General features: G+C 39.8%; 1 protein-coding gene across 2 annotated transcripts in view; it reads left to right on the top strand.

The window, feature by feature from the left end:
* The first annotated feature begins 973 nt into the window (after nt 1-973).
* LOC131253583 (MACPF domain-containing protein CAD1-like) overlaps nt 974-17213 on the top strand; it is a 36131-nt gene continuing 19891 nt past the window's right edge. The window contains exons 1-4 of one of the 2 annotated variants that reach the window (XM_058254636.1): nt 974-1713; nt 8400-8638; nt 9422-9617; nt 10229-10306. In XM_058254636.1, coding sequence (XP_058110619.1) covers nt 1450-1713; nt 8400-8638; nt 9422-9617; nt 10229-10306 — 777 coding nt within the window. In that variant the 5' untranslated portion in view covers nt 974-1449. Of the gene's footprint in view, nt 1714-4972; nt 5044-8399; nt 8639-9421; nt 9618-10228; nt 10307-17213 lie in introns of those variants that run through there. The other variant, XM_058254637.1, reaches the window with a different exon arrangement.

The raw sequence follows: 17213 nt of genomic DNA on the forward strand, positions 1-17213 counted from the left end.
TTACATAATTATGTATTAGAAAAAAATGTAAGGGGAAAAAGTTCTTCATGTAAAAATTTTTTTTAAAAAAAAACGAAAAAAAAGAGGTAAAGGTGCGTAGCGTTACAGTTATCGCTACGGTTATAATCCGTAGCAATAAGCCCGGCTCTGCCCCAATCAACTCCTTGGGTAGACATGTACGGCATACGAGAATCTTAATTTATCGTCATACGAAATATTGACGATAAATTGACGAGAAAACCGAGGAAGATGCCTTGCGAAGGCCATACATTGAAAACAAATCCCATCAACTCCTTGTGGAAAAGACCACCCAAAAGAGTCAATGCCTTTGCCTCTCGGTACATGCGCTGGATTAGGTGTACAGTACACTCGCGTCTTCAGTTTATGCAAGTGGGCCACTGAATCACTGATCTAGACCGTTGAATGATTACCATCATAATACATGATCATGCCCAAAAGTATATCAGATAATTTGATCTAATCCATTCAATTTTGAGACCTTTCCCATTTGCATAAGCGTGCATATTTAAGAGGTTTAGACTATTCTGTCATGGACATTTCCATGGAAACGTCTATATAAGATGAAGTCAAACCAGATCAATGGTCTGGATTACTGAACCATGGGCCTCACTTGTACAAAAATGAAAAGGCGAGCATAGTGTGTAAGTCCTCGGGTCGATGGTTTATAGTCCTGAGAGTGAAAGTGAGAGTAAAAGGAATAAAAACTGTAAAAGTCTTTTACGAGTGAGAGAGAGGGAGAGACGGAGAGATCTGAGTACTCTCTGTTTTTCTCTCTTATCAAACTCTCCACAGTCTTCAAAAAAAAAAAAAAATTAAAAAGGGAGAAAAAGGTGTGATTGGGTCTTTTCAGTGGGTCTTCAAACATCATTAGTGGAGTTAAATCTCCTTGTTTCTGGGCTTTTTTGAGTAAAAAAAGAGTTCGAGATTTTTTTTTTTTTAAAATTTATTTTATTTTATTTTATTTTATTTTATTTTAAATATTTATATTTTGGGTATTTTAGTCAGCAAAAAAAATTCCAATCCTTTCAATCTTTATTGGGTATTTTAGTTCAAAAGAAGAGGGCAGAAAGGAGAAAAGATCCACTCTTTCCAATCTTTTTCTTTTTGGCTTTTTTTTTTTTTTTGAAGAATCCAAGAAGCAAAAAGGAGAAAACATCCCATCTTTTCAAGCTTTTCTGGGGTTTTTCAGTAACACAAGAGTCAAAAGACCCAAAATTTCCAATCTTTTTGGTAATTTTCAAGAACCCAAGAAGCAAAAGAGAGTGGAAGGAGAAATATTGGATTTGGGAAAAGATCCAATCATTTTGATTTTTTGGGGGTTTTTTGACAATACCCAGATGGGGAATTGGGTTTTGGAGTGGGATTGGAAAGCTTGATTTTTTTTCCACTTCTTCTTCTTCCATTTCCCCCCCTCTTGTGGGGTGTGTGATGAGAATGGGGGAGAATGCAGCAGCTTTCCACACTGTTTCGAATGCAATCCAAGCACTGGGGAGGGGTTTCGACGTGAACTTCGACACGAGGTTGCTCTACTGCAAGGGAGTCGCAGGGTCAAGAATCGTTGAGGTTGATGAAGAGCACACAAAGGATCTGTTGGTGTGTGATGAGATGATCGTGCCGGATGTTTCGAGGGATATCAGGTGTGGTCAGGAGAGCAGTGGGCGTGAGCGTGCTGGAGTTTGCAGTTTCTATGAGGTATTACTCTTTCTCTCTCTTGTAATTGGTTATCTTTCATTTTATGTTTTTTTTTTTTTAAAGTTGATGATGATGATGATGATGTTGCTGGGTTTGATTTGTGGGATTTTTCTATTAACATAAAATTTTGGTTTTTTTTTTTTTTTTTTCTGTTCTGAGTGGAGATACCTCGTTTCAACACTTGAGGTCTTGGTATCGATCCCTAGTGGGGGTGGCTAACATAGAGTGTGTACTGACATGGGTGTGTACTAACAAGCTAACCCAATTTTTTTTTTTTAAAAATGGTTTTTCATGTGATTTGGGTATGAATTAAGAGGTAATATCAATTGATGCTCTGGCTTGTGTACATGTGGGGCCTACCCCTTCAATTATCAAGACAGTGTTCATCTGATGGATCTTGTTATCTATCGGCTGTTACCTTCCCGGGGGTTGTAACTGTCCGATTGGTGGTCAGGAAATCGATGATTTAGCCACTAGTCCACACTCAAAGTTAAAAAAAGAATCCACTGGTCAGATGGGTCATGTTTTCAGGTGGGGTGGATTTATGGGGCATGGTCCTTTTATTGTGGATCCGCACAGATGAAAGACATTTGCCACAGATGGTGTTGGTGATGGATTTCATTTGTCGGGATTCGGGAAAGAATATGGGAGATCTATATTGTGGTGCTGGTGATTGTATATGATTGCCATTACAGTAGAAGTTTTGAAACATTTACTGTTTTTTCCACAATGAAAATTTGGGTATGAATCGAACGTAGTCAGGGATCCAGCCAACCTTCTTTTGTTACTTGGGGGGGCACATCACTTAACATGGGCGGAATGCCAGGCAACAAAGACGTGCAGGAGTTCCTCTATGCATATTGTCAAAGATGCTCTGTGTCTTCTCTTAAACTAATCGATGAATGGAATATGCAGAATCCGAGGAATCAAGATTCTGTTCCCATACTATTCGTAGATCTGGACTTCCGTTTACTGTAGGTTGAATACTTAGTGTTGGAGTTCATTAATTGCACTTATGTCGAGTTATTTGATACTCCGGCTGCATATGATGCTTGAACTCAAATAAAGCTGACTAATTGTGGAAATCACTATCTTTACATGAACTCAAATTAAACTGACTAAAATTGTGGAAATCATTTGCGTTAGGTAAAAAATATGAAGATCAGATTGATTGAACAATCACAACCTCTGATTCAGGGACGTTTGTTCAAATAAGGCCATTGGATATCTTCCATTTGTAACTGTCCAGTAAATGCCCATCAATTCAATAGTCGGATAATCAAATAATTGTAATTTTTGGATCATGATACAACTAGACTAGGAACCATAATTTGGACAGTTTAATTTGAATTACTTGTATTCTATGTCTGTAACTTCTAAGTAATTACCAACTGCTTGCATATCATCCATCACGCTCTGCTAGAGTATCAAAGTCTTTCTCTACTTCAAACTCGTATGATTTCTCATGACTTCCCATTGTCATTTAAGTGAAAAAAAAATCAGTGTCGTCCTTCATTAGCAGGCTAGTTGCGATTGTAGCTGTGCTTTCTTGGTTACACCTTTTTGATTGAGTGAGGAGGTGGTGGTATGCAGTCATGCGTTTCAGCACAGGAGATCTCCAGTTGGATAGGCTACTTGATCTAATGGGCATTGGCCTGTGGAGCCTCTAAAATCGAGATAAGTATTTTGGATCTTTGTTGTGCAAAGCTTGGGGTGAAGAGTTAGTGGGTCATCTGTCTCAAAATGTTAGCTATTAGAAATGGCTATGGAGCTGGTGGGCTAGAGCTGTCAATGGGTACCTGGACCTGCAGGTACCCAATGAACCTGACCCATTTTTAACAGGTCCAGGACCCATTTATGGACCTGTTAAGAAATCAGGTCAGTTTTGGGTCACACCTTTTGGACCCGGTTAAAAACTGGGTTTGGTTGGGTTTAGGTCAGTTCCATTGCTCTCCAGCTGTCAATGGGTACCTGGACCTGCGGGTACCCAATGAACCCAACCCAGTTTTAACAGGTCCAGGTCCCATTTATGGACCCGTTAAGAAATCAGATTGGGTTTATCACATCTTTTGGACCCAGTCAAAATCCGGGTTTGGCTGGGTTTAGGTCAGGTCCATGCAATGGACCTGGTTAAAGTTGGGTGAGGTTGGGTCCAATTAGTTTTAATAGTAAATTTATTTCTGTTTAATGGATATTGATTATTCTAGCAAGAGAAATGAGGTTTCCTAAGCCACACACACACATGTAAGAGAACCTGTTTACGCACAATGCACAGGTCAAAGTAATGCAGTGACATTTTCACATCGAGCTCGAGTGGGGTTGCTTGTGGGATGCAGGGGCACACTCGGGGTGGGTGGCCCGTGTGAGGTGGTACTCATGTAATGTGGGGCCCACGAGGGGGGTTCGGCCGAGGTCCTAACCCATGGGATGTGGGGCCTAGGCTATGAGATAAAGGGATTGATTTGCTATGCTCTATCAATTCCAGCTTTTATAGCAAGTGGTTAATTGTCTTGTGTCAAAGTGTATTAGAGCGAGAGGTCTCGTGTTCGAGACTCCTCACTGGGGGTGATTAATGCAGGGGTATTTTCACACCGGGCTTGAGTGGGGTTGCCTGTGGGATGCAGGGGCACATTCGGGGTGGGCGGCCCGTGTGAGGCGGTACCCATGTGATGTGGGGCACATGAGGGGGGTTTGGCTGAGGTCCTAACCCATGGGATGTGGTGCCTGGGCTATGAGATAAAGGGATTGATTCACCATGCTCTATCAGTTTGAGCTTTTAGATTAAGTGGTTAATTGTCCTGCATCACAAAGTGACTCATGTGTGCAATATAATCCATCCATCGGGTCGTCCCCAACCATATAAATGCTCTTATGTGTCCCAAACCCTACTCGAAATCTAGATCCAAAGACCTGATGGATACCTGAACCTGATCAGATCTGGGTCCAAGTCTTCAAGAAATAGACCTGGACCCGACAAGACTTGAACTCGGTTAGCCTGGGTACAGGTACTATATGACCCAAACCTGACCCATTGACCCATGGAGAGGGAATGTGAGTTCAAAGGCCGGGAGGTAGTTGTAGAAGTTCTTACAACTAGTTTAGATACATATGGATGAGTATTGACTGCAAGTGTTGAGCTTGTTCATCCATCAGTTGCAAGCATGAACATTGTGTTCTTTCTACATGGTTTCTTTCCACTTCTTTGATAATTGAAAATTAATCCCTTTGATCAGTTACATGTTTATTCCAGTCTTGGGGGGGATTGAAGCAGCTACATAAATGAAGGGGAATTGGCACTTTTCAGGAGCTTTTGATAAACAGTGCTACAAGGTTGGTAATGCCAATTAAGTTTAGAAAAAGAGTCCTTTTTGTGCTGATGGTTATTTGAAGTTAGATTACTATTTTTTTTTTTTTTTTTAAAGCTAGATTTTCAGCATGTGGATTCCAAACATGTCAGTATTTAGTAACTCATTAAAATTGGAGGAACTTTATGAAGGCGGACTGATGATGTTGTAAGAAACAATTGACATTTGGTTCTAACTGGCACTGAGTTGACACAGCTGAGCTATTTGGTGTTGGTGGAGAATGAAACAGTCACTGGGTGTGTTGCACTGTAAAACAAGATAAGAGTCAATGATTCTGACAGTGCCAGAATGAGTTGGGGCACGTTATACCATTTCAGTCTCTAGGCAAGTCATACCATTTTGGTCTAAATATCATCTGATATAGAGTTGTCTAGGCCGAGTGAGTTGGTGTTGGTGAAGAATGAAACAGGTCACCAGCTGAGTTGCACTCTGAAACCAGATAGAGTTGGAATGATTCTGACTGCATCAGAACTTGTGGCAAGGCATTCCATTTTGGTCCAAATGGAGTTGGGCTCTGAAAGTAAATAGAGTGAAACAGGCCATCATGCGAATTCCACCTTGAAACCAGACAGATTGATTATGATGGCACCATATGAAGCTGGGGCAGTCATACTGGTTTCATTCTGTGGGCAAGTCTGGTGTGTAAAACACCCTGTTAAAAGAATACCATGTTAAAAGAAGGTTTTCACGAGTGGAGATCATGGGAAGCATGCTGTCATAGGTCAGCATTTTTCAACTAGTACTGCAGGGAAGTGGAGTTCTGCTTCTACCCCATAGTTTTGATCGAGTATTGACCTGTATTTTGCCCGGGATGCATGCATTGAAATACCTACTTAGAAATTTAGAATGCTCGGGTGAACCTCTAGTCTTATTTACAGGAAAGATAGGGTATACAGTTGTTGCCCTGTATGAATAGTAATATGTGATGCTAATTGTTAAAAACAGATTGTAACCGAAGTAATGTTTTCAGAGCTTTGCAAAGTCCACATGTCTGTGCGATAAAGCTCATGCACATACCATGCATGTGCTAGCATGGCACAAACGTGCGAGATCTAACCCATCCAGCTGGTTGGTCCAACCTTCACATGTTTTCCCAGAAGTAAAATCTGGCCCAATCGGCATGTGGGCTCCAATATTGGAAACAGCTGGATAGTTTAGAAAATTTCAGCCAAGTTTTTAAGAGCTGTGCATTTTTTTTTTCTTTTTGCAAACTGCGGCTCCCCTGACCGATGGATCAACCGTATTCTTGGGCTAGGCCATCGATATAGTGGTGCCATTCTGATGGATGGATTGGATCTCAGACCTAACATGTGGTGCTGGCACATGTGACCTATCATACCATGGTGGCACGTGTGGTGGTGTGTATGCGAACTTTATTGCACATGCATGTGTGCTTGGCAAAGCTCTTGTCTTTATAGGCATTTCTTTGTCACTAATTTTTGTTTTTTGTTTTCAGTTTAATTGCTTCTTCAGATTTTTTTTTCCCTTTTCATTTTTGATCAATAAAAAATCGATTGAAGAGGGAATAAAATTCCAAGGTGAGATCACCCACACTAAAGGAACCACAAATGAGGGTTTCGATTCTTAATAGACTAGGTTACACTAATCATATGATTCCCTTCTTAGCGGAAACATCTCGCTATTTAACTTGGATTTTTCACTAATTAACAAGTTACAATCTTTCATCTTTTGACTCAATGCTGGGATGGAACTTTTCATTAATTTAATTGGTTTACTAACCCATAGGAGATTAGTTATTGAAGTTCTGCTGGAACAAAAAGAGAGGTATCCACATCCCCACGCGAGTCTGGCAACTCCTCATCTCCACATACACGATTCTTCATTCTCCATCCATCTTTTGGGAATCGTTTTCTTACGCCTTATGCTGGGAGATTTGGAAAGAAGGGAAGAACTGCAGTTTTGAGGATGAGTTGTTACCAATATCCATGTTGCATGACATAATTAAAGTGAGGGCATTTCCTATGTAAGGACTAGTTGTCTGTGATGGTGAGTACTCAGTGCAGTAATAAGTCTATTGCTATATGGTTCTTGCCACCTCCAGGAGTTTGGAAAATGAACATGAATGATCCCTTGAATGGTAATCCTGGAGTTTCGGGTTTAGGGGCTTCTAAAGGATGATAGAAGAAATGTTATCTTGGCTTTCATGGGTCCCATGCTTCAAGGTTCAGCTCATCTAGAGGAAGTATTGGCACTAAGGGAGCTGTTCATATTTTAGGTAGAGAGTTGACTGGTAAGGTTATAGTCGAAGGCGACTCTTCTAATGTTTAAAATGGTTGAAAGAAAAGGCAACATAACCATGTGATTTGTCTCATCTTCAACAAAATTAGATCTCATGCTACTAGGGTAAACATTTTGTTTACTTATGTAGGGAGAGGGTAATGCTCTTAGTTGCAGGATCCTTCTAACTAGGTGCTGCTCCCACTTTGAATCCTCGCTTCAAAATCTCACTTCTGCTCCCGCTTTGAATCCTTGCTTCGGCTCCTACTTCCTTTATACTTGTTTACATTTTGAAAGAGACGCTTCATTGCTCTCATATCTGAAGTTGTTGCCACTTCGCTTCATGCTTTGTGTAAAGTAATTTTGAAGCTAATGGTGTGGCAAGGGAGGGTGTTGGCCGGTTGGCCCTTTGCACTGGGAATTCTATTCTGTTAGCTTTTCTCTTATGACCACTAAAATTCTCATTATCTTATGGAAAACAAAGAATTTTTGAAAGATTGGTTTGTCTTCCCATCATTGTTGAGAAACTTATGGTCCAAGATTGTTATCGTCTGACTGATTTTTTGTCACTTGCAAGTGTGGTGGAATGGAGGTGAAGGGAAGTCCCTTAGCTGGTTTATATAGCGTTTCTATGGGAATTCTCAGGAGATTTTCAGATTTTGTTGCTTTTTTTTTTTTTTTTTTCTCGTGATAATATTGGGAAAATCTCACTGAATATAAAATATTAAAAAAATATTTATTATAAATCAATAAATGATTTTAAAAACTTAAAAATTAGGGTCAAAATGAATTTATTTAAACTTCTAAACATTTTATTTTGTAAAAAACACGATAATTTGCTATAAAATTGTGAAAAATAAAAAACTGCTGAGATTTTTGAAAATCTCCTGCTATGCTTGTGATAATAAAATATTGGCGAGTCTTTCCAAGCAACTCAATGCACTTGGTGTTTGTGTCAATGGGGAGAATGCAACCCGCATTATCCCTAAACTGTTGTTCAGAGAAGAATGGGAAGGCTGCTTTTGAATAAGGGTAATCCGGAATATAATGAACTCTTGTGATTGCCTTGGTTAATGGCTGCAGATGGTGGAGTATTTCAACAGGAAGGCTCATCTATCTGGATCTGTTCCTCTTGGAAACTTTAATTCTGTATTTAGCTTTACAGGCTCCAAGCAGATTGATGCTGCAGCTACAAAAAGTCTTGCCATGGATGGATTTTTCATACCCCTCTTCAAGGTTCAGCTGATGAAGAGCCCTTTAGTATTGAAAGAAGATGTAAGACGAGCCGTCCCAATTTCATGGGAACCGTCATCCTTATCAAGGTAAAAAAATGCATATTTTATTGTAAAGAAGGTTTTGCTAAATCCCCACCGCACACCACTCCACATGAGCATCTACATGCTGCCATGCCTGTCATCTTGATAAGCATGTCGAACATCTGACTTGTGCATCAGTTGCACCCCACCACTGCACACTGTAGTGGTGCACCTCGGGTGGGTTGGGTTGGGAGTCAACTCGAGCCCGATCCAACCTCAAGAGAACCCAACCCACAACCTGACCCAACCCAAATTCCAAGCAAGGTGCCCAACCTGAACCCAACCCAAATACCTCCATACTTGACCCAACCCGACCCAACTTGATCCCAATACATGTGATTTTTCCCAACCCGACCTAACCCTACCCAAATCTTCTGTACATGAACCTAACCTGATTTCAGATCGGGTTGGCATTTTCCAACCTGAACCCAACCCGAGGACCTTGACAGCCCGACCAAACCCAAACTGGACTTGGACCTGAACCCAAATTATAGCCCTATTAGACTGTTGACAACTTTACCTAACTGATCGTTATGTTTCACAGTCTACCTAATGAGTTGACAGGCCTGATTCACAGCCAGGTAATCTTTCACGTTTGGCCTTACTGATCCATGGGTTAGATGTTGATAATATGTAGAATGCTAGCACGTGTGGCTCGACGTATCCGTACATGCAGGCTTAGCAAGAAGAATGCTTGATAGCTAGAGTTCCTGTATGCCTTTTTTTTTTTTTTTTTGGGAAAAGTTCTTGTACCCCCTTGAATTTGATCATACTGCTCTCGTTTGCCAGCTTTATTGAGAATTTCGGAACACATATCATTGCCTCTGTGACGATTGGTGGCAAGGACGTAATTTATGTCAAGCAACACCAGTTATCACCCTTGTCGACCACGGAAATAAAAAACTATGTTCAAGATATTGGAGACCAGCGGTTCTCGGATATGGAAAGCCATACAAGTTCAGGTCCAATGAAATTCAAGGATAAGGCTAGTGCCTCATTTATATAGTTTTTCTCCGAGCGCTTATTTATTAATAGTCCCATTTAATAAAATGGCTTGCTCCAGTGGTGCCAGCCAGATGTCGGATCCAGTGACGTGTTCACAGAATCCAACCCGTCCATTAGATGCTTCACCTCAAAAAAGCCCTGCCCCCCCCCCCCCAAAATCAGCCTGATCCAAGACTTGGGTGGGCCATTGCACATGGAACATGTTGAGGGAATGGCTACTGTTGATTGGAGGGGGGAAATACCATGTTGTATATATAGAGTCCAGGCCATTCAGACCCTTCCTCGAGGCCAGATGAAGGGTCAGGCCAGAAATCAGGCTGTTTTATTACTGAGGTGTGGCCCTATGAAATTTAAGGTTGGCTATTCCCTCATAGCTTGTTCCTTATGTTATGGCCCACTTCAGTTTTGGGTTGGGCTTAACATTGGGCCTTGGGGTTTTTTGAAGTTGGTGCATTTGATGCATGGGTTGGATGGTGTGAATACATCATGTGGTTCCCACATATGGCCGGTTCCACTGGAGTGTGTCATTTTAATAAATCGTTTTGTTTGCATGCCTGCTTACCTCATATACCTGTTTGTTTGGATTGCTAGGGTGTCGATCCTTGTCTATTCAACAGCCAAGGGATATACCCTCAACCCCCTAGCGCCCCCTATCTTACCGGGAAAGAAGTATGTATCAACATTCCATTGTTCTAATGTTATTAGGCTTGACTACATTATCATTTAATTAAAAAAGAAAAAAGAAAAAAGAAAAGACTCCACTACATTTCTGAAACACTGGAGACTCATATTCTACACTTGTCAATCCTCTCTATTCAAATTGTGTGATCCATTGTTGTTGGGGTGTCCTGGAAATCCTATTGATAGGATGATCCTAAGCATACACTCGGTGGCAATCAAATTAGATGGTTGAAAAGAAAAATATCAGCAGGCATATTCAACTGCAGATATCTAGTTAAGATCATCTGGTCAGTGTGATTTTTGGGCTAAAATCCATTCACAATGGGACTGACGATTTGGGTGTTCTAATTGACGTAAATGTATGGTGGATGAGTCACCATTATTTAAGAAATAGTAGAAAATGAGAAGTGTAGTCTAGCTCAGATGCTTTCTGGAAATTTTACAACATTTGCACCAAGTTTTTTTTTTCTTCTGATGCTGACATGTGATGTGATTTAAGTACTCTTTAAGTTTGGTATGAAGTAATTTTCATGAATAGATCTCTATCCACCGGGCCATGCAGAAAATGCCTTATGCTATTTATTGCACTTGGGAGATGAACTTGGAATCACAGCTTCTTTCTCATTTAATTTTCAAGGTTTTTTTTTTTTTTTTTTTTCTAGTTATGTTGTTCTCATCAGATGCATTAAGCATTCCTTCATTTCCCTCTATAGACAAACTAAGCAAAAGTTGCTGATGTGGTCCTATGGACCATGATGACAAACCTCATTCTCGGCATTTTCTCAGCTCGGAAATTTCTCAAGAGATTTTTAAAATTTGAGGTTTTTAGGTATTATCTGGAAAATCTTGCAGAAAATAAAAATATTTTAAAGTATTTATTGTAAATTAATATATAAATTTAAAATTTAAAATAAAAATATATTTATATAACGAATTCCTTAAGATGTTTAATATCATGAAAAAACCACGATATTTTAAAAAAATGCTGATATTTTGAAAATCTTGTGATAGTATTGTGATATATCGTTTAGTTTACCTTTTGTGACATTGTTGTGAAAATTTAAAAATCTTGGTGATATTTGTCCCACTGCTGTTACAGTTTAGTAGTGTGATGGCTATGTTACTTTGGGTATCTGTACGGATGTTGGGTGTGGGTGTGGATTTAGTATTCTTGTTTTATTTTATTTTACGTTTTTGAAGATTGGTGTGGATCTAGTATTGGACATGCTTGATCCCCAACTGTTATATTATGGAACATGGCTATACATGTAATATTTTAACATGCAGTTGTTCTAACAGTAAATACAAAAGGTATCGATCTTATATTACAATAACTTGAAATAATAAAAAATGTTGACTTAAAAAAGTCTTATTGTTAATGTGAAATATTTTTAAAAAATTACATTACATGTGGCTTGTACCTGGATATTACATATTATTTATAGAACTACATATTGCGCGCGCGCGCGTGTGTGCTATGGCCCAACTGATTTTTGGATTAGGCTAACTTTTGGGCCCTAGGGGTTTCAGGGGGTGACTTATTTAGTGGATGGTTAGGATTTTGTGCACACATCAAGTGAGATGAGTTTTCAAAGGGTTCTCATGAGAACCAATTCCTAGGAGAATCTCTGTGTGTGTGTGTGTGCGCGCCCGCGCGTGCTTGCATGTGTGATCTCAAGTTCAACTAGTTGGACCACATGGCACGGTCAACCCAACGGATAACACAACAATGTCTAGCCATTGATAAATAGCAGAATACAAGTGTGGTCCACTCGATGAGTAGATTGGGCTGATTTTTTCACAAGGTGATCTGCTTGAAAAGTAGGAGGTTATTTACTGGGTAGACCATAACTAATAGTCCAGCTGGTTGGACTTGAGACCTTATATATGTTTTTGTGTGTGCATGCGTGTACGTGGGTGGTTAGGTGTGTGTATTTGCAGGTGGGAGCGTGTGCACGTCTATATATATAATTGCCATTAATATGCAATATTTTGGTCTAGCCAAGCCATATCTAAGATCAGTACCTAAGGCATTTGAAGCATTGTTGTATCATAGATGGTGGCCAGCATATCTCTTGAAACTTCTTTGCAATTGAGAATTTTAATACCTCAAGGATTTGGGTTTGAATTCCAAGTGTTATTAAGTGGGCTTTTTCTTTTTTCCTTTGTTTGTTGCTTCGTGCCCTCACTATTTAGATATCTATCTTAAGCCCAAAGGGATGGAATTGCCCCTTCATTATCTATCTCAAGCCTGAAGGGATGTTGCCCCTTATCTTGGTGGCTTCTATCTCCTCTCATGTTATCCAAGAGTTCATGGAAGCATGTCACCATTCTTGGGCCTTCTCTCAAATCAGTATGTACATTTGTTCCATTTCTCTTCTTCATGGTCTACGTGCGGGCCCTAAATTAAAGGTTAGGGTTGTACTATTGAGGAGGGCATGGTCTGTCCATAGTGGAGCCTATCTAGAGGAAATAGAGATTAAGCCCTAGCAAGAGAAATAGAAGGAGAAGAAGAAATAAGAGAAGAAAAGAGAAGTTTTGGGGGAAAAACCTAGAGATGTTTTGGGCTCCCTTTCTATTATATATAAACACTTCTAGAAAAATACAAATAATTCCTTATTATTATTCGTACTACAAAAAGAACCTTTTAACCACATATCTTAATACTTCCCCTCAAGCTACGCACGTGCATGTGTGTGCGCGCGCGCGCATGTGCGTGTCTATATATATATATTACTATGAGATCGATCGAGCTCTATGGGACCCACTGTGATGTGTGATAGACATCCACCCCATCAATTAGATGCACCCTTCCATGGTGGGCCATGAACCTAAAAATTAGGCCAATCCATGACTTAGGTGGGCCACACCATAGACAATAGTTGAGAGTGGATATCCACCCATTAAAATCTTCATGATTGTTTGTAGGGCCAATTGAGATGTGGTTTAGAAATCTAGACCATCGATTGTGTCCCACTTGGATGAGGGGTCACTCCTAGTTGCAGCCATATCCAAAACTCAGGTAGACCCCAACAAGTGCTTTTAGACGTTTTAGGTATGATTTCACATCGTTTTAGATGGTGTGGTCCACTTGAGTTCTGGATATGACTGAATCTTGGGATATCCCATAAGCTAGAGGGGACTCGCCAAATGCACGGTGTGGATGTCCATCACATATCCATGGTGTGCCAAAACGGTTACGTATCGGCCGTAACGGCCAATATGTAACGGTAACGGTGGGAACCGTTACGTGTTTCGGGGTCGTATCGGCCGTTACCCGATTTTGTACCCGTATCGGCTGATACGAGCCCGTTACGGGGCGTAAAAGCCGTTACGGGCCCGTATCGGCCGAATAACGGTAACTTTTTTTTTTTTTTCATTTTAAGCTATGTTTTTGTTTTTTTTTTAAAAACCTCTTGCTTCCAAACTGTTTCTCACTCCTTCTACTACTAATTTCGACCAACCTTGGCCAGGTATTTGAAACACATTATATTACGGATTTTCTTGAATCAAAACTCGGTGGGCCATTTTTCAGAAATTTGTCAAAAATAGGTATTTATACTTTTTTTTTTAATATGTTTTGCTGTTTTAATCATGCCATATGATGTGTTAATCATAGTAGAACATGTTAATGTGCATTTTACAGATTTGGGGTGCCATTTAATAATTTTTTAATATTTTTTTCTATTTACGTATGAATTTTGGCCCATTTTTTTAAAATTCGAAAAATCAGAATATGTTAATGTGCATTTTACAGATTTGGGGTGCCATTTTATATTTTTTTCTATTTACGCATTTATTTTGGCCCTTTTTTTGAAAATTCGAAAAATCATTTTTTAATGATTCTTTTGCTGTTTTAATGATGCCATATGATGTGTTAATCATAGTAGAATATGTTAATGTGCATTTCACAGATTTGGGGTGCCATTTTATAAATTTTTTAATATTTTTTTCTATTTACGTTTTTATTTTGGCCCTTTTTTTGAAAATTCGAAAAATCATTTTTTAATGATTCTTTTGTTGTTTTAATGATGTCATATGATGTGTTAATCATAGTAGAACATGTTAATGTGCATTTTACATATTTGGGGTGCCATTTTATATTTTTTTAATATTTTTTTTTATTTACGCATTTATTTCAACCCTTTTTTTGAAAATTTGAAAAATCATTTTTTAATGATTCTTTTGCTGTTTTAATGATGCCATATGATGTGTTAATCATAGTGGAACATGTTAATGTGCATTTTACATATTTAGGGTGTCATTTTATATTTTTTTAAAAATAATTTTTTCTATTTACGCATGAATTTTGGCCCTCAAAAATAATTGCAAACACCTAAATGTAAGATATTTTCATATTACATTCATTCTAATATATCTATCATTGATAGTAGATAGTTAGAAAATTAAATATATGAATTTTGTAGTCAAATTCAGGTTATCTGGTTCATAAATTCATCAGACAGTCCGATACAACTTCTCACCAAAGAGTGGACCGTTACACCACCATAAACATGTTCCAATTTATAAATGAATGCATATTTGGAATGCTTAGAATATTCCGGATTTAATCCATATTTTTTCATATTTTTTTGGGAAATTTTTTTTTTGCGCCGTTACGGGCCGTTACGCCCCCGTATCCGTATCGGTTTCGGAGGGCACCGTTACGCCAACCGATACCGATACGGGACACCTTGCACATATCATAGTGGGGCTCGCACAGCTCAATCTCATGGGAAGCTCCCATGAGGTCGACCTCATAGTACCATTTCCCTATATATATATAATATCATGCCTAGCTTGTTAAGCATGTACTTTAATTTCGTCTTACTAACTCTCCTAATGAAAATGTCAGCCAACTGATTCTTAGTTGTTACAAATGGTAAACAAAGGTCTCGAGAGATAACTTGCTCACAAATAAAGTCATGTCAACTTCGATGTGCTTAGTATGATCATGTTAAACTGGATTTTGTGCTATGCTAATAGTTACCTTGTTATCATAAAACAACTTCATACGAGTATATGCCTTGATTACCAAATCGGGTAACAAAAATTTCAGCCACAATAACTATGCTACGACATGTGCCACAGTAACTTTGCTACAACATGTGCCATAGGCTTATACTCCACTTCGGTGCTAGACTTAGCCACCAAAACTTGTTTCTTGCTTCTCTAAGTGACCTAATTTCCTCCACAAACTTGTAGTCAACCTTTTGTCATCTACACCACTAGCTCAATTTGCGTTAGTATAGTCTATATGCATAGATGTCTATGATCTGCAAACAAAATGCCCTTTTTAGGAGATGGCTTTTGATATCTTAATATTCTTTCAATTGCCTCCAAGTGAGGTACTTGTGGAGCCTGTATAAAATGATTCACAACACCTACGACATATGCTACATCAGGTTGGGTGAGAGAAAGATAGAGTAGTTGACTAACCAATGATGCAGGACAATTAACCACTTCCTCTAAAAGCTTGAACTGATAGAGCATGGTGAACCGCCTCACATGGGCCGCCCACCCCGAGTGTGCCCCTGCATTCCACAGGCCACCCCACTCGAGCTCGGTGTGAAATGCCCCTACATTAATTACCCTCGATGAGGAGTCTCGAACACAAGACCTCCCGCTTTGATACCACTTTAATGCAGGACAATTAACCACTTGCTCTAAAAGCTCGAACTGATAGAGCAAGACGAATCAATCCCTTTATCTTATAGCCCAGGCCCCACATCTTATGGGTTATGACATCGGCTGAACCCCCTTTGTGGGCCCCACTTCACATGGGTTCCGCTTCACACAAGCCGCCTGCCTCATACGAGTCGCCCACCTTGAGTGTGCCCATGCATCCCTGATGGGGACATCTCGCGCACACTCACGCCCCCCTTAAGCATGTACGCAAGGAGGAGGGCCTCACCTTCGATCTGGATCGATGACGACATCCATGGAGGGCCTTCTAGTTAGAAGACTGTATTTTGGTTCCTTGGGGTGGACCTGATCACCATGTGGATCCCATCATTGGATCTCATGATCGTGGTCCACTACCCTAGGTGACCTAGGACTTTGAGTTTTGCTTATTATCGTTATTAGGAACATCATGAACGGTCTAGATTGCATTAATTAGTTGATATTTTTTATTACTTCGTCTTTAAGTAATAGTATGCACACATGGCGTGGCTTTTGAGGTATAGGTTTTTCTTATAAATAGGCAACCCCTTGTAGGATTTTTTTCATTGAAGATGATTAATAAAATTATGCGTTTTCCTGTTTCTCTAATTCTCTGAGTGTTGGGTGCGAAACCCTCCCTCCTTCGATGGGCTAACTACCGTGGTGCGAATCCACACCCATCTCAAATCGCTCTCATCTCCTACCCTTCATATTCCTCATCTCCTACAGCTATTCCCTCATCAAATCCACCCACGTTTGCAGCTAATCTTTCCCCTATAGCAGATTTCCAGAATCTGGCCATGCAGGAGGGCTGAAACTTCGGCGGAGCACCGTGTTCAAACTGATCATCCGTTTGGCCTGAAATTTGGAGGGAAGGTGGCCCATTCCTGGCCGACCAGACCCTAGCTGGCCGATTCCAGATTCATGGGCCCCACACACGTGTAGGCCGCCATCCACACGTGCGTCGGGCCGGTTTGCTGTTCACACGTGCAGGCTGATCACAGGTTCCCTCTTGTCTCTATTTCACTCATCTTTCGCCTTGTTTCCATAACCCTAACCCTAGATCATCTCAAATCCCCAAGTTCTATTCCACTTTTGAAACCCTAGGTTTTCTCGAATTGAAACGTGAGAATCCTTTGGATTGAGAAATAATCCTTTGCATGTGTGGATAAATCTACTATCCTTTGAGCATTGTTTGGTCTATAATTTTTAATTGATTTAGCCCTAACAT

The sequence above is a fragment of the Magnolia sinica genome, chromosome 8 (assembly GCF_029962835.1).
Source record: "Magnolia sinica isolate HGM2019 chromosome 8, MsV1, whole genome shotgun sequence".
NCBI lineage: Eukaryota > Viridiplantae > Streptophyta > Magnoliopsida > Magnoliales > Magnoliaceae > Magnolia > Magnolia sinica.